The sequence below is a fragment of the Pinus tabuliformis genome, chromosome 3_1 (genome assembly GCF_031772625.1).
Source record: "Pinus tabuliformis cultivar Carrire ecotype Pingquan chromosome 3_1, CPIR1, whole genome shotgun sequence".
Taxonomy (NCBI): domain Eukaryota; kingdom Viridiplantae; phylum Streptophyta; class Pinopsida; order Pinales; family Pinaceae; genus Pinus; species Pinus tabuliformis.
Window position 1 is genome coordinate 366,963,485 of NC_142301.1, and position 21,392 is coordinate 366,984,876.

At 35.9% G+C, this 21,392-nt stretch overlaps 1 protein-coding gene across 1 annotated transcript; it reads left to right on the plus strand.

Annotated features, from left to right (window-relative positions):
• Window positions 1-17,667: 17,667 nt before the first annotated feature.
• Window positions 17,668-21,392, plus strand: LOC149187218 (protein SUPPRESSOR OF GENE SILENCING 3 homolog). The gene is made up of 4 exons (XM_089409593.1): window positions 17,668-17,908; window positions 18,219-18,463; window positions 18,680-18,912; window positions 21,155-21,392. The coding sequence occupies exons 1-4, from the start codon at window positions 17,668-17,670 to the stop codon at window positions 21,390-21,392; spliced, it is 957 nt and encodes a 318-aa protein (XP_089265719.1).

Genomic DNA, 21,392 nt, shown 5'->3' on the forward strand with positions numbered 1-21,392 from the left:
AAAATTGGGGCTTAATGGCAGTTTTAACCATCCTACAAATTTGACTGCAGATTGGGAATATAGGCCAGGTTTGTGTGTTGTTTCCACGTTCAGGGCACACATGCTGGGTTTAGGTTGAATTGTAGGATTATTAACAACGGAATTGGGTAGATACTTGAAACAATGATATTTTACTCAATGTTTGGCCAAATGAGGTGCAAAAAGAGTCAAAACAGGGGTTTTCAACAATGTTGGATCCATTAGAGACATCAGTTTTGATATTTTAGATTTGTAAAATCCTGTAATTATACTTTTGAGTATGAATTTAGATCTCTTATCTAATTTTTATTGCAAAATTTTAAAACTAATTTTGTTCAATTTTCTCTTCTGGTCTTCCAGATTGCAGAGAGCATAAGAAGAGAGCATACTCAACAATATTGAAACTCTTTATTCATTTGGAATGTGAAATTTAAAAGGACAAAGTGAAAGGATTTGATCTCTAACTTCAAATTGTGGCTCTCAAAACTCTATTTGTTCTCCTTCTTCTCAAATATTCCTTCTCTTTCTACATCTTCTTGCAATTGATTAGTGAGCTGGGTGGCTCTTACTACACCACCAATAAATAAAATTGCAAATAAAATGAAATCTAACTTAAAAACTTAAAAAAAAACACACACACATCACCAAACTTGGTTTTTATTCATTGATTCTATCCTACTCTACTCTATTGGAAATAGATTCAAGTGTATGCATACTTCCGATGTTACCATGTGTATAATAGGAGAACAGAGATATTCATGTTTAGTTTTGAAAAATATGCATTAAAACACATCAAAGTATGAAAGACAAGTTGTTTTGATAATACAATCAAGAAGTAAGGAAGAATGGAAGAGTGATGTGACTTGATCCTTGATTGGAACCATCTTTCAATAAGGCCATGACATTCTTGATTCCTTTCTTGCTTTAGATCACATTGAATATCCTCCTTTATTATGCATTCCTCAATCTTAGATTCTAGTGGTTTTTCCCCATCAAAAGTATTACATGATTCTTTAGTCTCTTCAACTGATTGACAAGAGGAATTGAAAGAAACTTGAAGATCTTCTTGTGGAAGTGGAGAGATAGACAAATTTCTGCATGCAATTAAAATATACTCTTCCTGAGAGGCATATATCCCAGTTGTTGCTAATATTCGATAAATTTCTTCCAACTATTTGATAATTCTTGTTATGCACATAGATTAATACATTTTTTTTTATTTTTTTTAGATTAAATATGCAAAATGATTTTAATATACTTTTAACCATGCATCTTAGAATGAATGCAACTATCATGAGTTGTCTAAACTTTCAAAATAAACACCTATGAATATCTCCCCGACAAAGACGCCAAAATGTTGGGTGATTTAATTGTGAGTTAAATCCCTATCATTAATTGTCAACCCGGGGTTCGTAAACTGATGAGGTTTGCATGTACTAGATGTACTAGGTGGTTATTTATGAGAATAGTTTAATCTAATGAAATTAAAACTAATTACAAAAAAATTAAATCAATCTAATCCAAATTAAACCAAACATAAAGAAATTGAAATCACACTTACATAAAGGAAATCACACTTGCTTGAAAATGAAATCACACTTGCATAAATGAAATCACACTTGCATAATTGAAATCACACCACACTTGCATAAATGAAATCATACTTTCAGAATTGAAATCACACCATACTTGCATAAATGAAAATCACACCATACTTGCATAATTGAAATCACACCCACACATGCTAAAATGAAATCACACTTGCTGAAAGGAAAAGCACACTTACATAAAATGAAAACACACTTGCTTAAAAGAAATGAAATATCATAACTATACTATTTTACCAATATGTACAAAGGTATGCAAACCATGGTTGATGGGGGCCCTCCATTCCTCAGCAAGCACACTGAACAACTATCACAACTTGGAGATCAAAGTAGCAGTATGTATTTCATAAATTGAGATACAAGATATTACAAGAATTCTCTATCCTCATTTTACAAATCACATCTTTGATGGAACATGGAACCTCCAACTAGCAACTAGCAACTAACTGCCTAGCAACTTGGCAACCTCTACTAACAACCTAACAACTAGCAACTAACTTGCACCCTTTGTATGAAGGGTGCACTCCTCTTTATACAAAAATTGAGGATAACTATTCAATAAATATAGAATATGTGGCAGCATTCAAATCATTTAATAAAAAGATGGCAAAGATTTTGGGCATTTGAGGCATTTACAAGGCACAGGTGGAAGATGGTTTGATCAGTATCCCAGATTTCCAACGATGGTTTCAAAACTAACTTCCAGATTTCCAGCGCTGGTTCCAAAACAAACTTTGGCAATTCGACTTGTGGTAGCAAATCAATTGTTCTATTTTGATGTGATTTAATTCCTTAGTTATAAGTTAGATTTATTTTATTTGACTGCATAAAAATATATTTAGGTATTTGTTTGTTTTTTCTATTTTAATTATTTTGATTCCTATGTTTAGGAATTCATAATTAATATGTAATAGGAATCAAAATAGATTTGTAATTTAGTATATATAGAATTATTTTTAAAATATAGAGGTTCGATTTTTGCAGCAAAGAGAGGCTGCTTGGCACTGTGTAAAGTTTTCCTGAATATCATTTTAATAAAGCAGTTTTTGCCCTTTGGACCTGGGATCCATCATGGTGTTTACTGTTCAGTATGTTTTCATGTAATTCACTCACATATTTTGTTTTCTCTACCTTGTTACAACATTATCTAATAGATGTGTTAGGAATTCATCCCCTATGATGCTCCTTTCCTGATGATTTTGCTGTTAGATGTAATGGTTGTCTTTGCAAACTTCATCCTTTTCTAGATGCTCTCTTGAGCAACCTCGTGTTTCTCTTTCGTCTAACGCTACTACTAGAGATCCATCTCCTGTTTGATGCCTGCAAGACGGCGGGCTTTCTCCCCTCTATTCTTCTCACATTTGCAATCTTCCATCTAGCTAAACATGACACTTAATTTTCTCCAAGTTTGCAGGCAAAAACTGGCATTGACTTCATAGCCCAATCGGCCTTTCTCTAGCTGTTTCGACCCAAAACCTTTCAAACAAATCCTCACACTCCATAGCTAGCATAAAATTTCATTTATTGCAGCCACATCTTGTTGGCAAAGAGAGAGCCCTCTCTGGTCTGGCAGGGCTAGATGCTAGATCGAAAACTTGGTTTGTGGTTACCTCAGAGTTACCTCTTCTCAGCCTTGAGGTTAATTTTGAGTGATAACAAAGGGGGAGAGAGAATGAGAGAGGGAGTGAGATAGTCAACAAAGTTGCAGGATTAAGCGCGCACGCGAGAGAGAGAGAGAGAGAGAGAGAGAGAGAGAGAGAGAGAGAGAGAGATAGAGAGTACTTGAGAGGGAAGGAGAGAGATATATGGATTTGGAGTGGGAGAGAGAGGGAGGTAAGAAGAAAGACATATAAAGAGAGAAAGGTGGAGAGATAGAGAGGGAGTGGCAAGGGAGATGAAGAAAGAGAGAGGGAGTGACAAGTGATATGGATAGAGCAGGAGAGAAGACAGTAGGAGGGAAGAGAGATAGAAAGGGAGACAAAGGGAGAGAAGGGGAAGAGAGAGAGGGATATATATATAGATATGGAGAAACAATGTGTATGTTTGCGGCATGATATAGAGAGATGAGGAAGGAGAGATAGAGGGAGATAAAGATATAGATGTAAGGGGGAGAGAGGGAATAAAAGAGAGATAGAGGGAGGGAGGGAGATAGATATATATGAAGAGAGAGAGTGTGTGTGTTTCTTGGGGGGGGTGAGATAGAGAGATAAAGAAGGAGAGATGGAGGGATATATCAACATAGATGGAGGGGGAGAGAAAGGAAAGAAAATTGCTTTCACTAGATGCATTGATTTAAGTGTATAGATGTTGATTTCTAATCCTACTTGATTTCTTGCAAATTAGATGCATTGATTTCTATGTAGATGTTTATTTCTAATTTTATTTCATTGCTTGCATTAGATGTAGTGATTTCATTGTAGATGTTGATTCCTAATCCTATTTGATTGCTAGCACTAAATGCATTAATTTCAGTGTAGATGTTGATTTCTAATCCTAATTGATTGCCTACAACATCAGATGCATTTATTTCCTCCAAAACAATATTATCATTAGTTTAAAATAATCACAGACTATCCATTAGTTTCAATTAGATTGTTCATATTATTTAAAACACTTCTTAAATACATGGAAGTTTCTCTAGTTTCACGGGGACATGGTCATCATCTACCAAAAGTGTAATCAGTAGTGTTCCTGTGATAGTAACACTAGAAGATCGAGGAAAGATTACTTCAAATTATGGTTCAGCGGGTGTACCAATCTCAGTGTTTACATGGCAATCTTCCTTTAACAAGAAATGTTCCTTTGACTGCATAGCCATTATAAAAAAGACGACATTGAATGAGCAAGGGGTAGGCATCTAAAATCAAATTGCTTAAATGTTTTACTTAAAATATATTTTTTGGGCTTTGTGAAGACAAATTTTCAGATATAAATCAAGTACCATAAATATGTATTAGAAGCTCTCCATTCAAGTCATAAACCTCCTTTTTACTCTGATCCGAACATGGTATATCTGCCACACAGATAAAATTTACATCTCAGATATCACCTCCAAAGGGAATGGTTCTTGAAAGAATCAATGTAAAACGAGCTATATACTTCTTCAAACTGGAAACAATATGTACATGCATTAACAGACATCATGCCTCATGGATAGATTTTTTAAACAAAATGTATTTACCTTTTTCATATACTCCTAAAAATTATTCAGTGCAAACAAAGTAACATTTGACTAATGATGACATGGCCTTTTCCCTTTTTTCCTTGCCACCATCCTTGATTAAGTGCTATAATTGTAGTTAGGTTTTTGCGATAAGCAACAAGGGAAGCTTTGAACTAAGGGATCTTAGGACAGTGGTGCGAGTAATGCGCATAGGCCCACTAAGGTAACTCATTGATTATTACTTTCCCATTTAGAGAGATCTTACTTATATTAGATAACAATAATTTTGTCTACGTTTGGTCTAAAGCAACCTTATTGCCTCTATTTCTTCAAGTGAAGGTACCAACAATTTTCCAAAGGTAAGATCTAGTATGGCAACATAGTGGGTATAAGTTGTGAACAATTCCTGTCCTATGGATGTAGAAAGGTGAAGGTGTCGAAAGTGTTGTAGGGTATGAGGGGCTCTTTATAATGCAAACCAAGTTCAGTGAAACCAATAATGGTTTTTTTTTTTGTAAACAACATATCGCAGTAAATAAATGTGCTAGATCTCCTAAATGAAACATCTTTTTACCTTTTACAGAGACATTCAACTAGTTTGGAGCCTGTTGGACTAGAATCCAGCTTCTAAACATATAAATTTATCATTCTTAACCATTACATGTTTCTCAAATAAAAATTAAAAGAATTCGAACCCGCCCTCTCGATGTCCAAAGTTTCAGCTCAAGAGAAGAAAAAAACAATGAGTAGAAGATATAGACCTGGGAAGACAACCAACTGATGGAAAACTCCAGCAAAGATTGCCTCCACTAGATCAAAGATTCTAAGAAATCCTTTTGGTCATACAATTGCCATTGACCCAAACATTCCCTGAGAGAAGGGATGAATTGCACTACTAGATTGACTATTGGTTCATTAGTTGAAAATTTTGGGAGGAGGACTTTGTGGTTTTCATGGATGGTGAGACTTTGTGGGAGAAGAACAATAATTTTCATGGATGAACAAAACCTCTTTCTCCCCGCCTCCATATTCTTGAAGACTTTAACATCAAATCAAAGCCCGCAACTTAAACTATTCCAATATAATCCAACAACTTGTTGCATTTTACTGTACCTCAGACAAAATATAGATCGAAATGGAATGCTATGGTATCAATCTATGTTGTGTTGTGTGAAACCATGAATGGTTAGAAGAATGAATAATTGTGTTTTTTTTTTCAATAAATTTCCCATGTTCAGAGAAGAATCTAGGGCATCATAGAGGTTAAATATTTATACGGGACCAAGCTGGCATAACAACTAGGTTTCGCTACCTATATGACCCACCATACAATTGGTTCTACCCCTTATTAAAGAATCTATCGTTACAATCAATGAGTGGAAGAAATCCTTGAATGATGTCCAAATCTATACAATAACAAGAGGGAGCCTTCATTGACAAAAATATTAGACCTTACTACCATATTTCTCAGTGCCTCTATGCCACCACCTGCCCACACCTGCCACGACCACCTTCCCTCGCGTTGTCGAATGCACTCATGCCCTACTTTAATTGCCCTGCTCAGTTAATGCCTTGCTTCATGATTGGTTTATGTTTGATGTAGGGTTTATAGTGTTTGTTGTATTTTTGAATCATGCTCTAATTCCAAATTACTGAAACAATTATTATATTATTACATTTTGATTTAAAATCCTAACAATCATCGGACATCTGACGGTAGTTCCTTAACCATCAGATATTAGATGGTAAAGGGCTCATGTTAGATATTTGAAGGTCAAGGAACTCCTGTCGGATATCCAACGATAAAGGAACTCCCATCGGATATGTGACGACCGTCGGGATTAAAAATAAAATAAAGATACTGTTAACTTCTAACAATTTTTTTGATTTTATTCATTCCATCATATTCCTTCATCGGATTTTCTACCCGTGTGTATTAGTGAAGCTTCTCCTTAGCCTTCAAAGCTAGCTGGTACACTTCCTCTACTATTCTGGGCAATAGAACACTAATTTCATCTTGGATGTCCAACCTGAGACCATTAATATATCTGGATGTCTTCTCTGTGGACTCTTATTTATATCCAACCCTGATGTTCACCTTATAAAACTCTTATGTATACTCCCTCATAGTCATTAATATCCTCTAGAGATTTTGCATATGTCTGAATAAAGTGAGCTGATAATATTTTGGCAAGAGCTTTTCACTAAGCTTCGCGACCATTCTATATATTTTAATCTTCGCCTTGTTATTCCTTCTCCTTTTAGCCTATACACCATCCCACCATAAGGGTACGTGTCCCTTCAATTTGGTAACAACAAACTTAAATTTATTTTCCTCATCCATCTCCACATACTAAAAGAACTTATCCATCTCTGCAATCCAATCTATGAGATCCTGTGGAGTCATGCTGCTAGTGTAAGGAGATAAATTAGGGTTTTCCTTTTAATATTTTAGATTTTATAGGCTCTTTAGCTACTTCTTCCTTTGGAGACTATTCTTCTTCTTCGCTTATATCCCTAGCTTTAGGTTCTATTTGTTTGCTAATTTCCATGGCCACCATTCGCTCTTCTAACTGATGCATAGCTTGCTTCACATCAGGGTTGGGTACATGCCTTTCTTCTCTCTGGCCTCCTTTGGCACCTCATCTAAATTTGTGCACCATGGTCAATTAATTGTTCCTAGAGCAGATGCAGGATCTGCTCTAATACCAACTAATGCAGGCCTTAACCTTTTGAATTTTTCTATATGGTGGCTACGCTAAAAATATCATTAAAGCCGCAGATGTCCAAGCAAGAACCACAGCCGTAGAGCCTTTTAACAATAATCAAAAGAGGAGGGGGCTTACCTATTCATAAAAACCATTAGCTCAATCCTTTTGTTATAATAGCCATTAAGTCTGACCATTTTTAACATTTGTTAATAGCTCACACAACTTTACATTATAAGACCTCGACACTTAATACTTTCCTCCCACTCTATTTCAATATGACTGAATCACAAGGCCTAGGTCCCCACTCTATTTATTTGTCAGCTTCTAAATGTCACCCTAACACTTCTAACCAATGAGTAGTTATTTATCTAATTGGAAACGTCCTCCCAGCCTTATGTCACCTTGACCTATCCCAAAAGTGCATAATAACATTACCTTTTAGGAGACAGACTTTGGGACATGAATATCTACATTAAATTTCATCCCCAACTTCCGTCAAAGTTTTTTCCCATCCCTTTTCAAAAATGTGCATGCCTCATCCTTCTAGGAGGAGTCAACATTATTCGCGAGCCCCTTGTCATCCTTGTCATCCAATGAAATAAGTCTGCATCACCCCGACCTCTTTCACGTCAGTTGGATTCCATGTCATCCCGGGTCCTCGTCACCCTAGATGCTCCCTTGTGTGCTCTTATTTTGATCTTCCATGGAAGACCTTCCAAGAAATGTCACCCCAGTGCTTATCAATTAGCAATATTGTCTCGATAGAACCTGAGTTCCATCTCCCTAACCTTTGTTAATTGAATACTTTTGTCGATGCTTTCAAAAAACTAATTGTTGGATGCTCCATCACTGTAGTTTGACCTTAACTTTATTGAGGTTCTCAATGTTCCTCCGCCACTCTTGCAAGCTTCCCACTGAGGAAATATAAAATCAACGATTCAATTTGTTTTATATTTGGTTACGAGAATTAAAAAAAAAACAGGGCGTAAAACAGAGCCTTGTGATAGTGTTAATATATTTGTATATGTGTAACCATTGAATTAAAAGGAACCAATTGCAGAAGGACTAGTTACAATACTTTATCAAGAAAATTACTTTCGCCACACTTTGACTATTTTAGTAATCTAATCATTAAATAAATACATCACTACAAGTCGCTCTAGATGCATAGAAATGGGATTGAACGGACCAATTTAGGGAAAATGAACCAAAATCCCAACAATTATATAATTTAAATGAATTTCATAACAAACCAAACCAACTCTATCTTAGCAAACCCATTCATTGAGGAACCAACTCTTTTGGTAAAAGCTTTTGATCTCTCGATCAATAAGATTTTATGGATGCCCCTGCATCATACTCCGAAGGAAAAATAATTTATGAGCTCCTACCCATGATGTTTTCAAGAGTTCTACCACTTTTTTGTAGTAATGTGGCATTTATCCATGTTGCATCAGCTGCTGGATGGTCCTTCCACTTGACCAAATACTCATAATATTCCTTGCCTCGGGTCTTCTTAATCGGTCTCTTGTCTAAAATCCTCTCTAGCTGCAAAGGCTCTGCGGCTGGTAACTACTTCTACCACTTAATTTGTTGTTGTCCACTATCATTTGTTGTCTCTACCTCCTCTCTTGGCTGATAATTGTATAGGTCTACAACAATGAAGATGGGAGAGATGCCAACCCGTGGCTGAAAATCTATTTTATACACATTAGACAAAAATTTCCTAAGGATCTTACAAGCATCAATTTTCTTTCATTTTAGTTTATTGTAATCTCCTTTAGGAAACATTTGCTTCCTAAAATTTGCCAATACTAATTCTCCTACTTCAAATCTCTATTCTCTCCTCTTGAGATCTTCTTTGGTCTTGCAGTTGATGTTGCTTTCTTGTAATCTTTGTTTCACTTGCTCATGGATCTCTTGCATAGTCGAAACAAAGTCTTCTCCTACTGCACTTTTTTTCTCTTCTCTCCCCAAGTTTCTAAGTTCATGTAATCCTCTTAGATGCATTCCATACATAATATGAACAATAATTTGAGTAGTGCTTCTATTTGGAGAGTCATTGTAGGAAAATTCAACCTGGGAAAACACCTAATCCCATTATTTGGGATCGTATCCAACCAAGATCATCAATCTATTCCCCAAACTCCTATTAACTACCTCAATCTACCCATTAGTATGAGGGTTATAGACTAAACTAAAGTTCAATTGTGTCCTTGAATTCTTCCACAAAGTCCTCCAGAAATTCCGCAAGAATATGGTATCTCGATCAGAGACAATGCTCTTGGGAACTCCATGCAATTTCACCACTTCTATCAAGAAAAAAATGATAACATGTGTAGCATTGTTGGTTTTAAAATAGGGAATGAAATGGGCCATTTTTTTAAATATTTCCTCTACAACAAAGATTTTATCATTACCCTTTTGAGTTTTCAGAAAACAAAGTCCATCCTTACCGAATCCCATGGCCTGTCTATAATTTGCAATGGTGTATATAACCCTGTATTTTGGATCTTCCCTTTTGCATGTTGGAAAATTATACATTTGTTCAGAAAATTCTACACATCAGTCCTCATATTTGGTCAATAGTAAAAATGCTTCAGCTGCTCATATGTCTTGTCATGGCCAAAGTGTATTGTAAGACCTCCACTATGCTTTTCTTTGATTAAATTCTCCCTCATTGAGCACTTTGGAACATAGAGTTGATTGTGTTTGAACAATAATCCTTATTGAAGCATGTAATCAAGCCAAATATTCCAATCTTGGATTGCTAGGTTTTTACAAGCTTTATAGGCCTCCTTAAAATCAACATCTTCCTTATACAGTTCCTTCATGAAGTCAAACCCCATGATTTCGACTTGAATTTTCCACATAATCAAATTCCTCCTGCTCAAAGCATTGGTAATTTGATTAGCTTGGTCACTAATGTGCTTAAAAAAAAGTGAAACTTTGGAGATATTTAATCCATTTTACATCTTTTTGACTTAATTTGGGTTGCTACATAATGTATTGTAGGCCATGATTATTTATGTACAAAAAAAATTCTTTATACATTAAAGGATGTCTCCTTCTCTTTAGAATTTGAACCACAACGTAAAACTCCTTTTCATAAGAAGTATACTTCCTTCTTGACTCATTCGACTTCTTGTTGAAATATTCTATGGGTTTATCCTCCCGACTGAGCACAAAGCCAATCACTTCTCCAATAGCATCACACTTTACTTGAAAAGGTTTGCTAAAATCGAGCAAGATCAACACAGGTTGTTCTATTATATTATTCTTCAATAATTGAAAGCCCTTTTTTGCTGCAATAGTCCATTGGAATGGTTGTTTATCCTTATTTATGGTCTCCACAATTGGAGCACTCATCTTACTAAAATTCCTCGTGAATTTTCTATAAAAACTATCCAAACCGTGAAAATTTCTAACTTCAAAAATTCTTTTAGGAGAGGTCCAATAAGCAGTAGCTCTTACCTTCTTAGGATCCATCTTCAACCCATTGTTGGATATGACAAAGCCCAAGTAAACAAGCTTTGTCTTTAGCAATGTACATTTCTTCAAATTAATAAGCAATTTCTCTTGTTGCAGTTTTTCTAATACATACCTCAAATTCCTCAAGTGCTCTTGTTTGGAGTGGATGTGAACCAAGATATCATCTAAATACACAATCATAAACTTCCCTATGAATTCATTTAACACCTCATTCATCAATCTCGTAAAGGTATTCAGTGCATTGGACAACCCAAATGACATGACCAACCATTCATACAACCCATCATTGGTTTTAAAGGTTGTCTTCCACTCATCTCCCTCTCTAATCCTAATATGATGGTACCCACTCTTCAGATCAATCTTGGAGAAATAAATAGCACTACTCAAACAATCCAATAAATCATCTATGCGAGGTAAAGGAAATTTGTACTTGATTGTGATCTTGTTCAATGCTTTGGAGTTTGTACACATGCGCCAATGTCCATGTTCCTTAGGACACAACATTATTGACACTGCACATGAACTAAGGATCTCTCTGATCAACCCTTTATCTACCAGCTCCCACACTTGCTTTCTAATTTCTTCACTCTCCTAAGGGTCCATTATATATGCAACTTTATTTGGTAGACTTGCTCTTGGTATCAAGTCAATATGGTGACTTATACTCCTCACAGGTGGAAACTCATTAGGAAAGTCATCCACTATGATATCACTATACTCATTCAACATATCTTGAATCTCAAAAGGAAAATCAGTCACAATAGTGGAAGTAAGAATTACCCTTGGGTTTACAAACCAAAGCAAAACTCACCTCGTTATCCTCCATCTTCTGCAAAAATTCTTTCCCACTTAACAACAATGACTTGTAATCATTGTTTCCTGATATCCCCTATTCTTGGAATAGAAATACTGTATGATTGATGCCATCCTTCTAGAATTTATAAATGTTCTTCTTCTGTCCATGCACAATGCCACTTTCAAACTGCCACAATCTCCCCAATAGAATGTGGTACACATCCATCGGCATGATATTACACACGATTTTATCCTTGTAGTTTCCTATCTGCAACTCCACATCAGGCTGTTCATTCACTAACAATTGACGACCCTTGAAAATCCATGACACCTTATAAGGTGTTGGATGCTTCATCTTCTTCATATTCAATTTCTCCTCCACTTTTGTAGACACCAAGTTGTTTGTGTTGCCACAATCGATCAACACCTTGCACCGTTTCCCTTGGGATTTGCAAACAATCGTGAACAACGCCTTCCTCTGGGTTGGTTCAACAACTTCCTTTTCTGGTTTCAACAACCCTTTCTTAAGAAATAAAGAGTCTCCTATCTCTAATACATTCTTTGCCTCTTTTACCTGTGGTTCCCTTTCTTCTTTTGGGGCAACAAAAACACTTCATTGGATTACATCTCTATTTTCTGGGTATTCATATGCCATATGTCCAAGATTTCCAGACCCGTAGCAATGAGCCTCTCTTCCTTTGCCTCATCCTCATCCTCTGAAAAAGTATCTTTTGCCTATGAAGTCTCCCTCTTGTTATCATTGTGGACATAAGATACTAACTCCTTTTTGTGTTTTCGATCTTCCTATACTTTACTGTTGTCCTTTTCATCTATCAATACATTTTTCCTTTGCTAGACTACATCCTTGCAAGATTCTCCTTAGGCTTCAAAGCTAGCTGGTATGCTTCCTCTACTATTCTATGCAATTAAACACTAATTTCATCTTGGATGTCTAATATAAGGCCATTAATATATCTGTATGTCTTCTCTATACACTCTTTTGTATATCCATCCATGATGTTCACCTAATGAAACTCTCTTGTATACTCCCTCACAGTCATTAATCTCTTCCTGATATTTTTCATCTCTCTCAATAATATTTTGGAAAAAACTTGCCTCTAAGCTTTGTTACCATTCTTTACCAACTTTTAATCTTTTGCTTGTTCTTCCTTCTCCTTTTAGCCTATGCACCATCCCACCATAAGGTTGCATGTCCCTTCAATTAGCGACAACAAACTTAACTTTCTTCTCCTCATCCATCTCCTCAGACTCAAAGGTCTTATCCATCTCTATAATCCAGTCTATGAGCTCCTTTGGATTCATGTTATTGATGTAAGGAGATAAATCAGTATTTGCCTTTGTGACAGATCATAAAACTGATTTTAATATGTTGGCTTCTATAGGCTCTTCATTTGTTTCTTTCTTTGGAGACTCTTCTTCTTCTTCGCTTATATCTCCAGCCTCAGGTTCACTTTGTTTGCTAATTTACATGGCCGCCATTTTCTCTTCTAACTATTGCATAGCTTGCATCACATCAGCATTGGCTACAGGCCTTTGTCCTCTCTGGCCTCCGCTAGCACCTTGTCCAACTTTGTGCACCATGGTCAACTAATTGTTCCTAGAGAAAATGCAAGATCTTCTCTGATACCAACTAATGAGGGCCTTAACCTTTTGAAATTTTCTATATGGTGGCTAGGCTAAAAATATCACTAAGGCCCCAAATGTCCAAGCCATAAACACCATAGCCAATCCTTTTAACAATAATCAAAGGAGGAGGGGGCTTACCTTTTTATAAAAACCACATGTGTGATTAGCCTGTGTGACCTTATGTTGTAAGCCCTCAACACTTAATACTATCCTCCTACTCTATTGTAATATGACTGAATCATAACACCAAGGTTCCCACTCTTTTTATTTTTCGACTTCTACAGGTCACCCTAGTGCTTCTAACTAATGTGTAATTCTTTATTTGTTAAGACATAGTCTTCTCGGCTTTACGTCACATCGACCTATCCCAAAAGTGCACAATAACTTTACCTTATGGGAGACAGACTTCTAGACATGAATATCTAAGTTAAATGTCATCTCCAGCTTCTGTCAAAGGTTGTTTTTGTCCCTTTTTAGAAACGTGCATGCCTCATCCTTTTGAGAGGAGTCAACATTATTCGTGGGCCCCTTGTCAGCCTTGTTGTCCAATGAAAAAAATTCAAATCACCCATCCTCTTTCACGTCAGCTAGCTTCCATGTCAACCTCGGTCATCATCACCCCGATTTCTCCCCTTTTTTTTCGTGGAATCAGAGTAGGTCCACTCGAAGGGACCACACCACTCGACCAAACAAATCCAAGCCTAACCCTGAGGGCATCAAGGAGAATTGAACCCATGACCTCTCAATAGCAAGGTGCTTTAGCAACGAGACCTCAACCAATTGAGCTAACCCTCAAGGATGACCTCAATTACTCCCTTGTGCACTCTTCTTTTGATCTTCCAGGGAAGACCTTTTGAGACATGTCACCCCGGTGCATGTCAATTGGCGAGATTGTCTCTACAGAAACTTAGTTCTGTCTCCCCAACCTTCGTTAATTGATGGCTTCTGTTGATGCTTTCAAAAAACTAATTGTTGGATGCTCCGCCTCTATAATTCGACCTCACTTTTATTAAGGATCTTCATGCTCCTTTGTCACTCTTGCAAGCTTCCCACTCACACAGTCTAAAAAAAATGATTGAATTTGTCTTGTCTCTGGTTACGAGAACTAAAACAAAGCCAATGCGTAACACAAACCCCTGTGATATTGTCAATATATATGTATATGTGTAAAGAATGAATTAAAAGGAAATGATTGCAGAAGGACCAATTACAATACTTTATTAGGAAAATCACTCTCGCCACAGTGTGACTATTTTTATTAAATTAATCATTAAATAAATACATCTCTACAAGTTGCTCCATATCCATAGAAATAAGATAGAATGAGCCAATTTAGTGAAAATGAACAAAATCCCAACACTTATCTAATTGAAATTAATTACATGGCAATCCAAACCAATTCTATGCTAACAAACCCACTCATCAAGGAACCAACTCCTTTGGTAAAACATACATCTATATATATATATATATATATACATATATATATATATATATATATATATATATATATATATATATATATATATATATATATATAGATATAGATATATATATATCTATATATATATATTAACTTGACTAGCCCCAAGGGTTAGCTCAACTAGTCGAGTCCCCGTTGTTAAGTACCTCGCCGATTGGGAGGTCACAGGTTCAATTCTCCTCGACGCCCTTGGGGTTAGGCCCTGCTAGTTTGGCTGACGAGCTTTAAAAGATTCCCTTCGGGGTTGATCTGCCCAGATTTTCCGTGGATGTAGCGGCCACCCGTGAACCACCTCTAAGATATATATATATATATATATATATATATATATATATATATATATATATATATAGATATGTATGTATTAACTTGACTAAATAGTTTTTTTCACCAATAATACAATTTCAAGCAAGATTGTGATTTTTTGTTATTTAAAATACATTTTTGAATGCATAAATAGATTCAAATCCATTGGGCACTAAAATTCTAAAAATTGAACAACTTAAACTCAAATTTTTAAAAATATCTAGATATTGATTAAAATTAACTAGAAAAATGCCTTAAAAATGACCATTATATATATATATATATATATATATATATATATATATATATATAAATCCAAACTACCGAAATTTAAAAATACAAATCTCTTCTTTTAATTAATAGACAAAACATGAAAAATACTTAATAAATATGATATTAAAAAAAACCATTAATACCAAATAACATATAAAAGATTATATATAATAAATTCGTAATAAATTGATATACCTCAGTTTAGTAATGTATGTATTATCATGCAATTCTTTACTGCCTTAACTAAAGATGGGTAGTTTAGTTAACTATTTATGTTTAAGTTTTCGACTATATTAATTGTGGTTTTCAAATTTTGTACAGCTTTGCTTTGGTCTCTAAACTTTCACATAATTAGGCCGATAGGCCTTCCTTTGAAAGAGACTTTCGTCGTCCTTTTGTTTCTGACGTTGACACGTGGCGTCCACATTTTATATCGTCTCCCTCACCAAAACTGCTTTCCCGATTTTTGTTCTGGTTAAATATCTCAGACCCAAAACTGCTTTCCCGATTTCTGCTCCTTCACCACGACCTGCTTTCCGCTTTCTGCTCTTCCACGAACTGAACTGAACCTGAGCGAAATGAGCCTCCAGAAAGTTCCAGAATCGAACTCATTCTCTATAAATATTTACTTTGCAGAGGCATCCAGATAACAACAACATTTCCAGGATTTTGTTTGATTTAAATTCTGCTCAATCCCTTAATCGCGAGAAAGTCATGGCAAATCTATTTTTCAGCGAGTTCTGGGATCGATTCCCGTAGAGAAGGCCGCAGTGTAGTCCTTACATTGCTCATCCCTACGCTGCATCCAATGTGACTCCAACAAAACCCGAATATGATTTCTGGGGCGCTCCGAAGGTTAAGCCCAAGACATTCACAGTTCCAGTCCATGGTCCTTCCGATCATCCCTCGCCAAGTCCGAGTTCGGTGACCATTGGAAATGGTCATTCAGAACCTAATCCCAAGAAGGTTATTTCGATACCCGTCAATTCTGAGACTCCCGTATCGTCTTCAGGGATTAAGAAGGTTTTGGTTCCTCTATTGGATGAGACTTCTGCAGCCAACAAAATTCAGTCGGATTTCAGAGGGTTTTTCACCAGGAAGGGTGCACCTTTAAAGAATTTAAGGGTTATACGGGATGTGAAGGCAAAGGCCGAAGATATATGATGGCATTTTGTTGATCGTGAAGTGGTGAGTCGATCCTTCAGAATGAGAAGGAACGCTTGAAGATCACCGAGGGCATAATGTCACTGTTGCTTAAACTTGACGCAATTCAAGTATGTATTTGAATGTCCTATGTTGGATTAAAACTCGGTTTGAATTGTAGGTCCAAACTCTGTTTTAACTTTCTAGAATATATTTTGAACTGCGACCTGAATTCCGGGCCTGTTCTAAAATACTTTTTGATTTTTTGGTCCAGCCCAACATGTTATAAAAAAAATTGACCAGCGAAAAATTCGTTTAAATAATAGGCAGAAAAATTGGCTTAAAGCCCTTTTCTAACTTTTGGTTTCGATCAAAACCCTATTTGATTTTATGTTTGGTTGGAAACCCAGTGTGAATTTCTGTTTGGGTCAAAACCGTTTTTGAATTATGGATCAAAACCTTCTTTAAATTTTCGTATAAACCCCTATTTTAGTTTCTATATCAGTTCTTTATAGCTTATACTCTTTCAATATATTGAATGCTAAGAGTTCAACAACATTGAGTGATATTAACATCTTTTTCACTGTCTAGTCACATTTTTAATGTTTTAGATTGTGGTAGAAAATTGTATATTACACATTTTGATTTGCAGGGCATGAATTCATTTGTGAGGGAATCAAGGAAAGCGGTAATTTGTGAGCTTGTTAATCTGTAAGAAATGGTAGATGTCATATTAGCTGGAAAATCGATAAGAGGGGGAGGTTCGACGGGTGCAGAATCTGTGGTGGAGGATATGCATGGTGATGGGTTTGATTTAAATTCTGCTCAATCCCTTAATCGCGAGAAAGTCATGGAAAATCTATTTTTCAGCGAGTTCTGGGATCGATTCCCGCAGAGAAGGCCGCAGTGTAGTCCTTGCGTGCATTGTTTATTTTCTTATGCTTTGGTTTCATGAAATTGTTTATTTTTTTCCAGTGGATTGGAATGGGAAATAAATAATTACTGGAGTATTTCAAAGGATATAAAGCCATGAAGGCAAGACATGCATATGGCCCAAAGGGACATCGTGGAATGAGTGTTCTTATATTTGAGGAATCTGCAATGGGATACTTGGAGGCAGAGCGGTTACAGAAACAATTTTTAAAGGAAGGGAGAGGAAAAGATGACTGGGAGCGACGTCGTGTATTGTTTTATCCAGGTGGAAAACGTGTACTATATGGTTACTTCGCAACAAAAGAAGAGATGGAGATTTTCAACAGACATTCAAAAGGTTTGTATTACTTACTTCTTTGAAGTCTATATGACATGTATCACAAAGGGGTGGATTGCAAAAATTTTGTTTCTAATTTAAAGTGTGCAACAAATTTCTGGGTGTCTCCTAACATAGTTACAGCTCATTAAGCATAGACACATTATTTATTAGGAAAGTCTGATTACGCACAGGAGGATTCTTTGATTGATTGTGTAATGTCTAAGACGCATTAGGTGGGAGATGCTTTTTGGTTCATGTACTCTGATGCTAGTGAGTAATTTTTTATTTTTTATTGGAGCTATTATAAAAGTGCAAGAGTATTTTGCAGGCAAAGCAAGGTTGAAGTATGAGATGAGATCATATCATAAAATGGTTGTGGAACCCATGAAGCAAATGGATGAGGACAATCAGAAGTTGTCTTGGTTTAAGACTAAAGTTGCTAAACAACAGGAGCACAGTAAAAATTTAGAAGAGACAGTTAGCATAGTCTCATCAAAATTGCGTATGAAAGATGAAGAAATTAAGATTATTAGACAGAGGGCTACAGAGCAGCATGAGGAATGTAAGAAAGAAGTATGATTAATTTATGGTTGAGACTAGAGCACATGGAAGTTGAAACACAACAACCTATAGTAGTTCAGTTAGTGTCTTGGACTTGCACCTTGTGTATAATTTTATGTGAGGCTTAAACTGTTGTTGTCCTTTGGACATGTAGTTTTAATGTTAAAACCCAATATGTTTAACTATATATGTCTTGTTCAGAATTGATCTTCTTTTGTTTTTTTTGAGGTTCCCACGAGTGCTATGCTAATTGAAAACTGCGGGCAGGTGGATTATTTGGAGCAAAGTTATAGAGAACAAATTGATCAGCTGAATGTCGATATTACAAAAAGAGAATCAGAGATGGAAGAGGAGTTCAAGAAAGCACACTTAGATCGTTGTCACCAACTTGAAGTTAACTCTGCAAAGCTCCCAAAAGGTGCACAAGTTATGAATGATGAACAACAGGAACAACAGATCAAGTAAATTTCCTTTCTATTCTAGACCTTTCTTTGATTTTCATCTATTTACTCTTTCTAGGAAATAACTTATTATATGTCATCTGTGCACAGTGCTTTTTTTTCCCTTCAGTTCCTAAAGTTTAGAGAAACCAACATGTTTGTTTTTTCCTGTATCTTATTGTAATAATACCTTGCTTTGTTCAGGGTGCTAGCAGGGTAGAATACACTTATTCTTAGTGGTCAGTGTTGTAACAGGCTTGCAAAATGTTTTGTCGAACTACTTAGATCTTGAAGAGTGAACTAGTCAAGCGTTAAAATTAAAAATGTTGTGCGATCAAACAATTCTTTTTGGCTTTGGTATGAATCATTTACTCTTGGGGAAAGAATTGCTTGGACTTCCTTGTCCTTTGTATATGCCTGCGAAATAGAAGCCATTTTTCCTTCAGTACTCTTGCCTTGAGATTTCACCAATAATCAACCACATAGTACCATACTAGCTGCATACTCAGCTCCAACCAGCTACATACTTAGTCCAAACCACTTTCATACACAACCAAACAAGGCTAAGCATAATCAACATCCTTGCTGGAAATATATGTCACGAGTTTGGTTTAAAGTTAATATAGGCAACATTCATGCTGGAAGCACCGACTTTGAACTTGGTCCAACAAAGGAAGCACAAGTGATCCTTATGTACAAATCCATCAATTAGTTGATGTAGGCCTCTCATCTGAAACTGACATGTATACATTATAATGCAAGTCAAAGTGGAGGAAAGGAAAACATCAAGATTTAGATAAAATTGATCAGCTGGTTACTCCACTAATAATGAAAATTTCCTTGGAAATCAATTGCTGACCTTTTGTATGTAGACGCATGCCTTTTAGCATAGTTTCCATACACTACCCATGGAGATGAATGCTTAGAAAATGTGAATATTTTCACCCAATATATACATATTTTATATGGTCTTGATTTGAACATTGGATACCTAAAAGTACCTCCCTTTAGGCAAGAAATGTCCTCGCAGCCTTGCATCCCTAGTATATTGGACACTCATGGGAAATGTGCCCTATGCAAGACATGCCCATGCGGGTTTGGCACTCGGATAATGCAAGCCTCGACATGTTTAAGACTTGGGGCACCAATAAATGTTAAAAAAAAATCTCAGAACATTAAAAAATGTGACCTTGTTCTGATGTGCCTGTTTTAGGGGTCTATGTGTCCCATGTTGGACACTCATAATCTCGTGTCCTTGACTTTCCTCCTATTGGCAATCAAATACAAGAAGAGTTTGAGAGGCCAATTTTTTGAAGTTCAATTTTAACTGCTAACTGCTATGATGTGAAGCGGAACCAACAATCAAATACAAGAGTTTTAAGGGCCATTTTTTTAAGTTTAATTTTATTTGTATGATGTGATGCGGAACCAACAATCAAATACAAGAGTTTGAGAGTACAATTTTTTGAAGTTTAATCTTAACCTCTATGATGTGATGGGAGACCAACAAACCCAATACTTCATTCTTTAAAGCAACTTTAGCCTGTTAAATTGACTCATCTTTGGTATCTTAAGTTCCCCATTTTTTATTGAATCTTATAGCACCCGAAGGTGAAAAATAGAACAAGGTGATGGATAGTATCGGAATGTGAAAATTAAATTGAAGGAAAACACTCTTTAAGCGGGGAAACGATTTTGGTTTTGGAAACAAAACTTTTCAAAATTTTAGGAAATAAGAAAACAACATTTCTAATATTTTTTAAAATATTTAAAAGTTTAAAATGTTAAAATATTTCATATATATTTAGAGTTGAATAAGTTTTGGAATCATTTGCTTGGGTCCTGTACCATCGTAATTACTTGACAACTGACTAGAAGATTGCAAGGTAAAGATAATATGTTACATTTTTTCAATGATACTTTATAATTGCCCATACATTTTTTAGATCCATTAAAAGCAAAGTATTCATAGCTATGCTTTGGCCACATGTCTCTCTCCTATTGTCATCATTTGTGACATTCTTATACTAACTTTTTTTGTTTTCTTAGAAGGCAGAGGCCAGGAAATTTTTTTAAGATATCATTGAAAATATTTTTTCCTATTGAGGGGCTCAAGGATCTTTGCACTTTTTAAGATATGGTTATGGATTTCTGCACTTCTTATGATATGGTTATTTGTAGGCATCACTTTTAATTTACCAGATATATGTCTTCTCTGTTTTTAATGGTGTCAAGCGTTGCTTGTGATCTTGCTGTCTTGCAGAATTGATGAAGAGATTGCAAGAAGAAAAATGATAGTTGAAGGCAGCTTCAAAGATTCTGAAGAATATGAACGTGAGAGGCAAGAACTTGTTAAAATGCATGACAACAAGAGGAGGGAGATCAAGCTAAAACAGTTACAGGAAGAAGTAGCCTTAGAGAAGGAATTGGAGCATGAGAGAGTTGAACAACTGGACAAGCATCTAAAGAGAAGGCAAGAAGTACAGAATGTTGTTGTTTAA

What these genes read in the sequence shown, in the direction of transcription:
- LOC149187218 (XM_089409593.1), top strand. Translation starts at nt 17,668, where the DNA reads ATGAAGGCAAGACATGCATATGGCCCAAAGGGACATCGTGGAATGAGT. An exon ending in TTTCAACAGACATTCAAAAG is followed by an intron (nt 17,909 to 18,218) that starts GTTTGTATTACT and finishes AGTATTTTGCAG; the next exon opens with GCAAAGCAAGGTTGAAGTAT. An exon ending in ATGAGGAATGTAAGAAAGAA is followed by an intron (nt 18,464 to 18,679) that starts GTATGATTAATT and finishes GTTTTTTTTGAG; the next exon opens with GTTCCCACGAGTGCTATGCT.